The sequence below is a fragment of the Candoia aspera genome, chromosome 17, assembly GCF_035149785.1.
Source record: "Candoia aspera isolate rCanAsp1 chromosome 17, rCanAsp1.hap2, whole genome shotgun sequence".
Classification (NCBI taxonomy): Eukaryota; Metazoa; Chordata; class Lepidosauria; order Squamata; family Boidae; genus Candoia; species Candoia aspera.
This window is the reverse complement of record NC_086169.1, coordinates 2,970,535-2,984,093: the sequence shown is the minus strand read 5'-3', so window position 1 is coordinate 2,984,093 and position 13,559 is coordinate 2,970,535. Positions and strand designations below refer to the sequence as shown.

At 52.7% G+C, this 13,559-nt stretch overlaps 1 protein-coding gene and 1 long non-coding RNA gene across 2 annotated transcripts; both read left to right on the top strand.

Moving 5' to 3' along the window:
- The first annotated feature begins 639 nt into the window (after positions 1–639).
- On the top strand, positions 640–6,070 carry PYGO2 (pygopus family PHD finger 2). Its single transcript, XM_063316826.1, has 3 exons — positions 640–848; positions 3,005–3,054; positions 3,828–6,070. Exons 1-3 carry the CDS (start codon positions 710–712, stop codon positions 4,914–4,916), a joined length of 1,278 nt encoding a protein of 425 aa, XP_063172896.1. The 5' UTR covers positions 640–709; the 3' UTR covers positions 4,917–6,070.
- A 1,985-nt stretch (positions 6,071–8,055) lies between these two features.
- LOC134506565 (uncharacterized) lies at positions 8,056–13,513 on the top strand. The gene is made up of 3 exons (XR_010068818.1): positions 8,056–8,098; positions 12,428–12,524; positions 13,440–13,513. It is a non-coding gene; the product is annotated as an uncharacterized LOC134506565 (long non-coding RNA).
- Positions 13,514–13,559: the final 46 nt, after the last annotated feature.

Sequence of the window (13,559 nt, the reverse complement as noted above, 5' to 3'; positions counted from 1 at the left end):
CTCCCCGGGTCGGGAAGTAAATCTGCCCCCGCCACTCCCATTGGCAGCTCCCTCCAAGCCGCAGGGCTGGAAGGCGCGTTCCTACAACTCCCATGATGCCCCAAGGCTCACGGCCCAACGTTCCTTCATTTTGATTGGTTAATGTGTGGTAAGTCCCGCCTTTGGCAGCTTCCCTCCCCTGCCTCAGGGATCTTCTATTTTGTGGGGGGGGGTTGACAATGAATAAATCCCTCGCTCCTAAAAGCGACCCCGCCTACCCTGTTGAGGTATCAACGGGATGCTTGGTCTTGAATGGTTTGCCCCCATGCATTGAGGGTCTGAAAGCGCTCCTTAAAGCAATCCCCTTTTCACGTCACCCCGCCACCCTGGTGGAGGAATGGTTCCGTCCAACTCCTCCCCGCCACCTCATTGGGATTTGCAACTGCCCTAAGGAGGGAGATCAAGAGCCGCTCTGACGCTACATCCGGCTTCGAAAAGGCGGGCGCCTCGCGAGCTATAGAGAGCTTTACGCTCAGAACGGCAGACCTCGTTCGTCTGAGGGGAAGCCGTGTCCAAAATGGCGCCCGCAACCGGAAGCGCGGCGCGGGGGGGCTGTCTTTTCCCTCCCCTCGTCTCTATGAGCTTCCACTTCCGGCTCGCGTCGCGATGGCGCGGCCTGGGCCTCCCGGGCCCTCATAGGCACCCCGCCATCCTCCCTCGCTTTCCTCTTATGGCGGCCCCGCACCCCGACAAGCTGGAGGGGGGAGTAGGCCTCGCTCCGCCTGCTCCGGGTCCGCCGCCTCCGCCGCCTCCGCCGCCACCGCCGGGTAGCATAGCCACAGGCCCAGGCCGCAAGCAGGGCAAGGCCGGTAAGGAGCGGGGGGGGGGCGTGGTTGTCATGGAGACCGGAGGCGGACGTTGCTGGGGCAACGGGGGCCCCACCTGACCGGGGGGCGCTCTGTCTGTCCTCGGGCTTGCTCACGTTGGGAGTAAGACCTGGCAGGTGGAAGCTCAACCGGGAAAGCTCGTCGGGCGGCTTCCCTCCTTCGCAGCGGATGATGGGCGGGGTAGTGCATCCCCTGGGTGGGCCCAGGGCCCCCCTCCCCTTTTGCAGGGCTTCCCCTACGTGGAGCCTCCCTTCCATCATCCCCAGTCGGGCTGGTCCCGCTCACTGACCACCGCAGGGATAATTTCTTCCATTTCTGTCCTCAGATCACCTGCCTAGAAGCCCCTCCCCCTCCCCCCCCTAAGCACGACAACCCTGTGAGGTAGGCTGCGCTGGGCAGTGAACGTCGGTGGGGAGGCAGAACCTCCCACGCCTTGCCCACTAGGCCTGCCTGCTTATACTCACCTATTAAGGCGATAGGGAGCTGCTGTGAATATTGTGGCTGCTATTATTATTATTATTATTATTATTATTATTATTATTATTATTATTATTCTCCTGGCTTTTTCGTATATATAACTCAAGGCAGCGAACATGCATCATGCTCCTCCTCCTCCCCATTTTCCCCGCCACAACAACAACCCTGTGAGGTGGGTTGGGCTGAGAGGGGGGGACTGGCCCACGGCCACCCAGCCGGCTTTCATGCCTAAGGCGGGACTCGAACTCACAGCCTCCTGGTTTCTAGGCCAGCCCCTTCACCGCCACGCCAGGCTGGCTTTTTGTCCTGCAGCGACAGCCCTGTGAGGTAGGCTGGCCCGAAAGGGAGGGAGCCTCCGTGGCAGGAAAGAACTCGGCGCTCTCTCCAGTCCAGAGTTTTCTTTCTTTCTTGATTGCGCGGTTTCAGTGAATACCATTACTACTTTGCTATTGTTTATTTTTGATGTGATGTAAATATATTGACAGCTCTTTCACCGAAGTCAAATTCCTTGTACGTCTAATCAGTACTTGGCCGATAAAGTGTTCTGTTCTATCCAACAACAGCCCTGTGAGGTAGGCTAGGGAACGAGAGGGACTGGCCCAAAGTCCTTTGAGGAGTTCAGTTGGGATTTGAACCTGGGTCTCCCCACTCCTAGTCCAGATCCTTCCCCGCTGAACCATCCTGGCTGTTGGGATGAGAGCGGGGGACTGGCCCAAAGCCCGCCCAGGGAGCTTCTGTGGCTAAAGAGGGGCTGAACCTGGGTCTCCCAGCTCCTATTTCGACACCTTCGCCACCACGCATTATCTCAGTGTTTAAAGCACGGCTCTTTTATTTGTTTATTGGTTTATTCCAAGATTTATATGGCTGCCCAACTCTCAGCAGCGTGTCTCTGGGCGGCGTACAGCATAAACACGCAGCACGGATAACAATCGCAACAACAAGAATAAGAATAAACAGTGACAACGAACCGTATATAACTATAAAATCTAGAAGTTAAGGTCTTCAGGGCTTTTCAGTTGGGGCCTGTCATATATGGGTGGCGGGGTTGGGGCGGGGGGGGGAGATTGTTCCAGAGAGCAGCAATCTGTTTTGATTGATTGATTGATTGATTGATTGATTGATGTTGTTACCTGCCTGGCTTCCTACCCAAAAACAACCAGCCCACTCTTTGGGGACCTCCTCGCATGACGGAGAATTTAAAAACTAGGGTGGCAAATAAGAGGCAGATTCTCCGTCAGCGTGACAGTGTGACAGTATAAGAGCCAATTGAGGCAAATACCCCCTGTTCATATACTGGGCAAGCCACCGTATATAAACAGAGAGCAAGGCCCTCTCCCTCTTTGCACTGAAGGTGTTGCCTAGTCTGCAAGGAAACAGCCAGGCTGAGAGCACCCAGGACGCCACAGTATAAGAGCCCTTGTGAATCCAGCCCTTAACTTGGATTGATAAATCAATCACTTCTTTCCTGCAGCGGCCTACTAAGACACCTCTTTGCCAGCATGCATGTTTCTCCCTAAAAGTTTCCTTTAGCTGTGATGACTAATTCAGCCCACCCGTGTGTAAGCATCAAAGCTCGGGACCGTTGAAAACCATCCGATTGCTCCGGCGGGACAGATTCTCCCTTTAACCGGCCTAAAGTTCTCCTTCCCTGTCTTGTCCAGGCCTTCAAATGAAGAGTCCTGAGAAGAAACGGCGCAAGTCCAACACGCAGGTAACCTTTGGGTGGGTGGGTTTCACGTGCCCCGTGTGCATAGCGCCACAACGGCGGTGAAGCAGTAGCTTTACAGCCAGTCCTTGCACTTACGCCCTTTGCAGGTCTGGAGAGCAAACCAGAGCTGAAGTAATCATAAGCATGGTCGCTTAGCAACCACTTCGCTTAATGACCCAGTTGCCGGTCCCAGTTGGGGTCACTAAACCAGGACTCCCTGTATGAGAGCCACATAATTTAGTTTAATCTGGCATCCTCATTATAGCTTGGTTTGACCCTCCTCATCCATTCCCCCCCACGCACTTGGTAGGTAAAGGTAAAGGTTTCCCTTGACATTAAGTCCAGTCGTGTCCGACTCCAGGGGGCGGTGCTCATCTCTGTTTCTAAGCCGAAGAGCCGGCGTTTGTCTGTAGACACTTCCTCCGTGGTCGTGTGGCCGGCGTGACTAAACGGAACGCCGTTACCTGCCCGCTGAAGCGGTACCTATTAATTGACTCCCACTGGCATGTTTTCGAACTGCTAGGTTGGCAGGAGCTGGGACTAGCAACGGGAGCTCACCCCGTCACGCGGCTTCGAACCGCCGACCTTCCGATCGGCAAGCTCAGCAGCTCAGCGGTTTAACCCGCAGCGCCACCGCGTCCCACATACCTTCCAAATATATTGAACTCCGGCGCCCACTGCTGGAGGAGGAAGATCCTGGTTGTGAGGCAGCCGATCTGGAGGATACCAAATGGGGGAGGATGCTGGTCTGCTTATTCCACTTTCTCTTTTTGCAGGGCCCCTCCTATTCCCACCTCTCGGAGTTTGCCCCCCCGCCCACCCCGATGGTCGATCACCTGGTGGCATCCAACCCATTTGAAGATGACTTTGGCATCCCCAAGGTTGGGTCTTCCTCCGCGCCTTTCCTTGGCAGCCCCGGGCCCTTTGGGAACTTCCGCATGCAGGGGGCGATGGGGCCCCAGGTCCCGCCCAGCTACAGCGGGGGTCCCCAGCCGATGCGGAGGCAACCTCCCCCTTTTGGACCTAACCAGATGGGCCCGGCTTTCAACATGCCTCCCCAGAACCCTGGCTACGTGCAGCCTGGTGGGATGGGCTTCGGCGGGCAGCCGTTTGGGCAGGCTCTGGGCCAGAACTTCAGCCCCCCGAGCGGGCAGCTCATGCAAGGGCCCATGGGGGGCTTTGGCCCCATGATGTCGCCCACCATGGGGCAGCCCCCACGTGGGGGGGACATGGGCTCCGGGCAAGCCCTCAACCCCCCAGGGGGACCGCCGATGGCCCAGCGCTTCAGCCAGCCCGCCAACCTGTTTGGACAGTCCCCCCTGCAGCGCCCCAACCCGACCCTCGCCAGCCTGCCCGCCAACCCCAGCCCCTTTCCGGGCCCCGACCCAGGCTTCCCCCCCTCCTCTGAAGACAGCGGGGGTGGGAAGCCCCTCCACCCACCCCCCAACAGCTTCAGCCAGGAACAGCACACCGGCTCGCCGACCGCTGTCAACGGCACCCAGCCTGCCTTTCCGCCCAACAGTGCCGGGCACAGCGGCGGGACGGGGACCTCCGAAGCCAACAGCTTACCTCCCCCTGGCAAGGCGGCCGGCAACTCTGGGCACCAGCCTCCGCCTGGCCTCGTCTACCCCTGCGGGGCCTGTCGTAGCGAAGTCAACGACGACCAAGACGCCATCCTGTGCGAGGCATCCTGCCAGAAGTGGTTCCACCGGGAGTGCACAGGCATGACCGAGAACGCCTACGGGCTGCTGACCACGGAGGCCTCGGCAGTTTGGGCCTGCGATTTCTGCCTCAAGACCAAGGAGATCCAGTCGGTCTACATCCGCGAGGGCATGGGGCAGCTGGTGGCCGCAAACGACGGCTGAGCCCCGGCCTCTCTTGCTGTCCTCGCCCCGGTGGCCTGAAGGGATGGTGACTCCAGTTTGTACCACTAGACACTCGGCTGGGGGCACCGAGCCCTGTCCCTTGCACCCGTCCAGCCGATAAGGGAGCTGACTGTCCAAAGATGGCGGTGGAGGCTGCTTGGTGGCGGGGCAGAGAGGAGTGTGCCTGCCTGTTTTTTTTTTTAAAGACCCCACAATCTCAGGGTTTTTCTATCCTGACCCTGGACCTGCTGGTCTCATATCAGCTGCCACTGAGCAGTGGGCACACAGTTAGACTGCAGCGGCTGGGCACAGATGGTCCTTCAGAGGACAGTTTTATGTCTTTATTGACCTGTCGAGCGTCACCATCCTGCGTTTCTCTCACCCTCGTGCACTCCCAGACCACTACTGTGTTTGAAACTGCAAATCGCCCCACTTGCCTTGGAGGGTTGGCCAAACGAGGTCGGGCGGGTTCCCAGCCCCCCCCCCCTTCCTCTAATCTTCCTTACTGCCATGGAGGGCTTCATTCCAGTTTCGGCTGAACCCGGCATCCGTTTCGCCACTTGGGAGTTGAGCGGCCATCGCTGTATCATCCGGTTTCTTCCAGTAATTCACTGATGCAATTAATACCTCTTTTTTGGGGGTGTCTTGCAGGAAAAGACCCCAACCCTACAGAATGCAACAGAGGAGGGTCCGGGCGCTCCTGATTTTGCCTTCCAGCTTAAATTTTGGAACGATCAGCTGCCGCCCAGGCCCAAAGTGAACTCTTTGGTAGCTCAAAGTGACTGCCACGCTCTTAAGAAAAAGCTGTATGCATGGGGAAAGATTTGACCGCTGCCCTTTGAGTCACAAGAGGGCTTAAAAAAAAAAAAAGCAACTTTTGGGACCTATTTTTTATTACCATAATTATTATTATTATTTTCACCTTCCGGTAATTTTCCCGACTCTGACTTTGGTCGCTGTGTCTGCTTTTATTTTTGTTTGGTTTTGGTCAAGTGGTTACTGATGTGACTTTGATAATTGTTTCTATCCCGCTGGACATTTGATGGGAAGAGAAATGGGGGGGGAGGGAGGGGGAAGGCAAGGTATCGCTGGATTCATACACAGAACCTCCCTCGTGTTTTAATGTGCGAACATTAAAAAAAAACCCAAATTTTCTACCATCTCCCGCTAAAGTGAGTTGAAGGGCGAGGCTGGGGCGGTGGTGAAATTTTTAGATTTTGCATTCGTGCAAGTGTGCCTGTGCGTCTTAGTGACCCCGTTTCACGAAACCCACTCCCCAGGGGAAATGACAGGGGGAGAGGTGTCAGCTAAACTTTTGAGTGACGCTTCCTACTAAGTGTGGTTGGGCAGGATAAGAGTGCTTCCCATTGGAGAGATTGAAGCAAAAGGCAACGGTTCGCTCAGGGTGAGCAGGGGGCCTGTTTTCGGCCCCAAATATAGAGGGCTGGCCCCAAAGAGCTTTGAGATCGCAAACAACTCGACATTGAGCCAAGTTGGCAATATGCAGGCAAGCTAGTTTTTCCCTAATGTCTTACTTTGGATTAATGCCTTTATCAGCTGCTAAGCACCTCATCTTGAAACCAGAAACCTCCCCCTTTGAAACTGGGTTACAGAGCATTATTCCGCCCTCTTTGTATACAAATGCCATGGGTGGGCGATGGGGAAGAAATAACTTTCGTTCCAGGGCACTTGGTCCAGAAAAGGGCACAGTCTGCCAGAACCTTCTGAAAGGCATGGCGTGTTCCTGCGTTTGTTCTACCCTAATGCCCGCCAACAGATTTATGCCTTTCATCCTGTACTTCCTTTGGGGGGGGGGGGGCGCCACGCACCACCACAAAGCCACTGGTTCTCGGCGCCAGGTTGGCTGTGCTGCCAGGAGAAGGGACAGAAGGACCTGGCAGGGGACGTCAAATCAGAGTTTCTTTTTTTTTTCCTGGCAGGAAGGGAGGCTGAGTCTGCACTTTGGCTGTGAATTTTTCTGGCTTGTTTCGCAGAGTCCCCGGCCTTGATCCGTCTGCCTCACCCCACTAATGCAGCTCCGAAGTGCTGGAAGGCCACACACCTTGACCAGCAAAATGCCCACTGCTGTGGTTTTTCTGGACCCACCCACCCTTTTGACATTTCTGGCCTGCCCGTGCTGCCTCCAGATACAGAGATCCTGGGTTAGACTTCACCCAGCAGACTTCTGCCTGCCTGTGGAGGCTCTTCCCTGTACAGCAGGCTCCTCCACCTTGCTGGATTTGGTCAACCTAGTTTGGGGGGTGGGGGTGGCTTCGTGCAAGCCAGGCGGAGAATGGGTGGGCCCCCTCTTGTCAAACTGGCTGCCTTCCCTCCCGGCCTGTGAGCATTTATTCATTTATTTATTCAATTTTTTGTTACCGCCCATCTCCCCCAAAAGAGGGATTCTGGGCTTTTTACAATGAAATTAATGCTATAATAATAATAATAATAAACAATTAAATTCCTATAAAAACAAAAACAAGTTGCAGATACAAAGTACAATATCAATAAATAAAACATCCAATCCGGTGGAGGTGGGGGATCTCTGCGCCCAGGTCCTTCCGCAGTGGGGATCGCGGGGAGCTCTGTCTGCTTTTGCCCCGGCCGAGCCCGGCGGTTGCGAGCGGCGGAGGCCGGAGACGCCCATGGCCCGGTTGCTCCAGCCACCGGGCAGGGAAATCTGCTTTAAAAAAAAAAAAAAAGGGCGAAATAACCCATTCAGCTGTTGCTGTCTCTCTCCAGCTTCCCACAGCTTAGTCATTCTTGCAGACCCCGCAGGTTAGATTTCTTTTTTTGCTTTGGGGGGGGGGTCCCCTGTGCTTCCCTGCATCCTTTAGAACCACGCTGCTTGCCTGTGTTTCTGGAAGGGGGGCGCCTTCTCCACCCCCCTCCCGCCGCCCTCCAAAGATCCTCTTTCCCCCCAGCTTTCCCCCAACTCAGACCGGCCAGCCTCTCTCTCTCTCTCTCATTTTCTCTCTCTCTCTCTCTCTCTTCCCCCCCCCGAGCCTCTCATTGGCCGGGTGGCGCCGCGTCCCTCCCGCTATTGGCTGCCGCGCCCTCCCGGGCCGCCCCCCTCCTTGCCCCGCCCGCCCGCGCAGCGGTCGGCGAGGAAGTTCGCGATGCAAAGTTGCGAGCCCAACCCGGGTCGAGGGCGGCGGCAACGGGGCGCCTCCTGGATTACGGTGAGCCTTGCGGGAGGGGGCGGCAAGAAGAGAGGGGCGGGTGGAGGAGCAATGCGGGGGGGGGAGAAACAGGAGGAGAGCGGTCCCCCCCTCCCCGCCAGGGAGAGTCACCTTCCCCAGGTCCAGAAATGAGGTTTGGTCCAGCCGGGATGAAGGGGGTGTTGCGGGGTTGCCACGGCAACTGCCCCGGGGTGATGCTGCGGATCCTAAGTCCGGCGCGCTTCGGTGGAATTTCCTTTTGGGGAAGTTGACGTGCGGGTCTTCCTTTCCGACCCGGCTGCCTTTCGGATGCAATTATCTTACTTCCCGGGCTCGAAGGCGGCGTTCGTTCTTCTGCCGGTCTCGGGGCGCCCGACCCTGCGCATCCCCGGGCTTCCGAGCGTTTGCGGCAGGTTAGGGAGGGAGCCTCCCCGTTTCGAGGGGTGGGGGGCTCCGAAGTGGGGCAGAGGGCCGGCTGGGGCCTTGCAAGGGAAACGTTGCAAGTTTGCAAGAGCTGATGGCAGAGCTCGCTAAGGGATATCGCTGCTTGGTGAGGTTTTCCCTCCCCGGCTCTTCCTTCCTCTGGAAGTTTTCAAGCTGCGGCTGTAAAATGAAGATTGCTTCGTTTTAGACTCTGGGTTTCATCCCCCCCCCCCGCTTTTGACCACAAGTTTGTTTATTGTTTATTTGTTCAATTTATATAGCCGCCCATCTCAAACCAGTGACTCTGGGTGGCTAAGAGTCATAGAAACTGACTTTGCGTCCCCTTCCCTCAAAATGCAGTGAAGCTGCGCTTTTCCACAGCCTTTTTCCTAAGTGGATGTGGAGGGAGGAGATGAGGAGAGCTGGGTTAGCCTGGGGTGGCCAGAAAGTAGAAGAATTAGTTCCCCCATTTCCAACTAACAGATTTTCTTGAAAGGCATCAGCTGCAGCTCACAAAAGCTTACAATTTTTTTTAAAATGTGTTAGTCGGAAGAGATGCTATCCTTCTAGGTTTTCTTCTGAAAGTGGGGGCCTAGATCCTCCCTTGATGGTGCTGCTGGCTGTGAAAATAATAATAATAATAATAATAATAATAATAATAATAATAATAATAATAATACCCAGCAAGCAGGCACAGCGGAGGGCTCCACCTCCCCACAATTCCTTTGCACCAGACACGTCAACGCTCCTTGAAGTCCAACTTTTTTTAATCTTGCTGTAGAAAATGTCTGCAGCCCCCACCCCATCTCCTTAACCGTTTGCGGTGGCTTCCAAAAATACGCCAGAAGCAAATCGGGCAAGCTTGGCTCAAAACCACAGATCTAAACGTCCTTGCAGGAAACTTTAAGATCCGTGCGCTAATGGATGGGAAAGCTGGAGAACTTGCCTTGTTAGGTGACGGCCCCCTTTTTCGGGGGGAAAAGCCAACAACACGGGGGCATCTGTTCCCCCCTCCCCATGTGTAATGGAGTCCTTGGCCACCACAGCTGAAAAAATGGGGCCTGGTGAAGTGTGCCCACTCAGGGCGGCTTTGCACGCACCTCCACTAGCAGGAGATAAGACGGCTTGGCGAAGGTCTGACGAAGCTGGTTTGCAGCTGGCTGAACGGTTTGTACGAGACCCTCCTGAAGGCAGGATGCAGACCCCCCCCCCCCGCTCCCCGGTGTGGCTGGCTGTGCAAGAAAGCAGAATTATTATTACAGTTATGAACAGGCCCCAGCACCAAGCTGGTCTTTGCAGGGAGCCGACCATTCCAGCATGCCTGTTGCAGGCAGCCTGGGCCTTAAAACGTCCAGATCTTTCTTCCCTGGCCTGCCTCTCATCCCCCCCCCCCCACCCCTCTTCCCCCTCTGCTCTGCTCAGCAGAGCGATTTCCACCTGCTAAATAGCATTCATCAAAGCTAAAAATATCACTTTCCTTTTTTCCCCAGCCAGTCCCTTGCTCTGGCAGCTGTTCTTGGGTTGGGGTTTTTTTTGGGGGGAGGGGGGCGGAATGCCAGTAAGGATTCGTAGGCAAGCAGGCAGAGATTCCTAGACAGAAACTAACTTTTTAGTATAAAAGCACCCGTTTTGCTCACTCCTTTTGTTGCTTAACCTTCCTCCGGTTCCAGGCTGCAGAGCTCAACAGGTTTCTGACACCCCCACCTAACACACACACACACACACACACGTGTTATTCCTTATAAGTTGGGCCAGCTCTGTTTCCCAAGTGTTGGGTAACCGCCTGCCTTTGGTGACGAGCATAATTTAAATTCTTGACATTCTCTCTTGAGCCAGAATAGCAATGCCAGTAAGACTTTCAAACAGCCCTTCTCTCTTCTTGGAGCCATTGAAGAAAGATGCTACAAATAGGATTTTTGTCTCTTCCTGTATTTTCTTTTTTTTTTTAATCACCACACTGAAGGTTTTGCTTCAAAGAGACTAAATTCCACGACTTGCATAGGGTACTGGACAAGCCGTGACGTGTTGGGTCATCGTTTCAGAGATATTTCCTTACTCCTCAATGCCTTCAACCGTGGCAGAGCTTCTAATGTGCTGGGAAAGTCCTTAAAAATTCAGGGAGAGATGGACCTGCCTTGAAAGTAGCCCACGTTGAACAGGACAGCTCAAACATCAGGAGCTGACCCCAGGAAACATTTTATGGCAAATTTCTATTCCACGGGAGTCACGGGTCCCGGATTTTGGTTGCGTTCTGTAAGTTAGCCCGTTTGAGGTGCCTTGGTTCAAAAATTGTTGGCCTATGGCGCACCGTTTTGCCCAGTTAAAGGTTACAGACAAACGAGAGTCTTAGTGGTATATAGATTCTGGTGCATTGCAAGGAATGTAAAAGTTAATTAAACCTAGCTACTCAAGGAGCCTTATTAGGTCTACTGAATTCCAGAAGGGCCATTTTAGTACCTATCTCTATCATTCCAGCCAGGGGCAATACATTTAAGGGTTCTTTTTTCCTCCTCCCTCCCCATCCCTCTTTCCTTGTGTGCTGCATTTTTTTTTTAAACACATTAAAACACACCTCTTTGTTAGTCTCTCTGGAAGGCTTTTTACTTAAACAGAAGCAGTGGAAGAAGCTCGCTGAGGCCATTTGCACCCAACGGTGACAAGGAAAAGAAAGGGAAACAAACAGCTTATTCAGTTTCCATTAAACTTTGTCTGCAATTCAAATCCTCACTTGTCAAGCTGAAGCTAATTTCCCAGTCAAATCCCACCCCCCATACCATTTTGCTAACACTGCAGTATCCTCAGGTGAGTCAAAGGATTTCTCTGCCTTGTCCTCAAAGCTAAACTGGGAAGGATGACCACAGATATGGGTGATCTTGTGCTAGATTTTTGGGGTCCCCCACCTTCAATTCGGTTGCTGAAAAGGAGGCAGTGGGGGAGGGATAAAAACCAGAAGCAGGCTTTGGGGGAAAAGATTGTGAAAAGGAAAAATGGATTTTTGTAAGAAAGAATTGGAAACTGGGGTTGTTGGTTGGTTTAAAAGATTGGTCCAAGGAGTACTTTCAACAAACTCTTTAGATGATTGCAAGAGGAGAGCTGGTTGGTGGTCCAAAAATAGGATTTTGGCAGCCTTTTTCCAACTAACAAATTTTATTAAAAGGCATCTGTTTTTGTGAGCTGCAACTTGCTTCACCACATGCATAGTGGCTGGACAGGTATTGGATTTTAACTGGATTGGGAAGGGACAACACTTTTACTTAATGTTCTAACCCCTACTTTTTTAGTAAAAAAAAAAACACATTTTTTTTGCAAACCTACCTACAGGTAGTCCTCACTTAATGACCACAATTGGGACTGGAAGTTTGGTTGCTAAGCGAAGCGGTCATTAAGCAAATCCAACCTGATTTTACGACCTTTTTTTGCAGCGGTTGTTAAGTGAAATGCTGTGGGTGTTAAGTGAACCACGTGGTTGTTAAGCAAATCACGCAGTTCCCCATTGATTTTGCTGTCCAGAAGCTGGCCCAAAAGGTTGAATATGACAATCTCAGGACCACGGGATGCTGTGATGGTCATAAATGCGAACCAGTTGCCAAGCACCCAAATTGTGATCACGTGACCGCGGGAACGCTGTACTGGTTGTAAGTGTGAGGACTGGTTGTAAGTCGTTTTTTCCAGCACCGTTATAAGTCTGAACTGTCACTAAACGAATGGTTGTTAAGCAAGGAGTATCTGTACATCTTCGATGCACCCTCTCTTCAATTCTACACCCCTACAGTCCTTTTCACCAAGCCATGGGTGGTGAGTTTTGGGCAGGAAAGGTGAAAAGTCATCCCGTTGATCTAGCAAATTTGAAATCTACTCTCCTTTTAATGCCAGGCACTTACGTGCCAAAAGGTTCTTCTGCCATCTTTTTGCTTCCCAACCCTGCAGGTGGATAAGCAAGCACCTTGGGGCATGAGTAGACATGGCTGATCATTCAAACTCCCAGGAGCTGGAAAACAACAGCTGGGTGATCACGGGATCAGAGGTGAGCACAGGAACACGATCCAAGACGGTGTTTTCAGGTGGGTGGGGGTAGAAAAGGGCTCCAGAGCATGACGGAGAACCCTACTGTTGGATTTTCCCCATCCCCCCATTAATGGCCTGCATTATAACATATTTAGCTGTTCCGGAGTCCCAAACATGTGCAGGCTTTCACCAAATCCTCTTATTACAAAGTAAAACACCTTCCCGGTTCTTTTTAGCGCATTGTTCCTTCCTCTGGGATTGTTTCGAACAAGGAACGTGGGGTAAACAGGAAATATCTGAATTAAAATGTATTTATTTATTACATTTATACAGCCCCCCATCTCAAGCTTGGCACTCTGGGCGGCCTCCCACAGTGGAAAGAGCAGAAGACCGAACGATCAAAACAGTGAACAACAAAACCATTAAAATACAATTAAAACTATAATAAATTTTAAAAAATGAGAAAAGTTTGGATACATACCTTAAAAAGTCAGGGATTGTTCATCCCTGGTCTGAAAGAAAATGTGTGGATACTTTTATTCAGGTGGTCCTCGTTTAGCAACCACAATTGGCAACATGGTTGTTAAGCAAAGCGGTCACTAAGTGAAACTGCGACTGCGTTTATGATCTGACTTCGGCTTTCCCTAGATTTACAGACCTGCGAAGGTTGTAAATGTGAGGACTGGTCGCAAAGTGACTTTTTAATCACCGTCGTAACTGTGAACGGTCGCTAAACGAGGGCCAACTGTATTTTTCCTACCTAAACCTAACTTTGCAGGGCCAAATTCTTCCTGTGCAGCTGTACTCTCTTTCAATGATACTTGGATACTCTGGGGGAGTCCAGGAAGCGTTAAGATCCAGCTTTGCTCTCCTGAAAGCCATTCCGAAAGGGAAAGATGTATAGACATTCCTGATCCATTTTTTTTCTCTCTAGGCTCCCCCTGTAGAAGATCTCGGTTTTGCCGCTTCAGAGGAGACTCAGTTGGAAGGCAAGTTAACCACAATTAACACTGAAGGGATGCAGCAAGAGAACACAAGGTTTTCCACCTTGCCT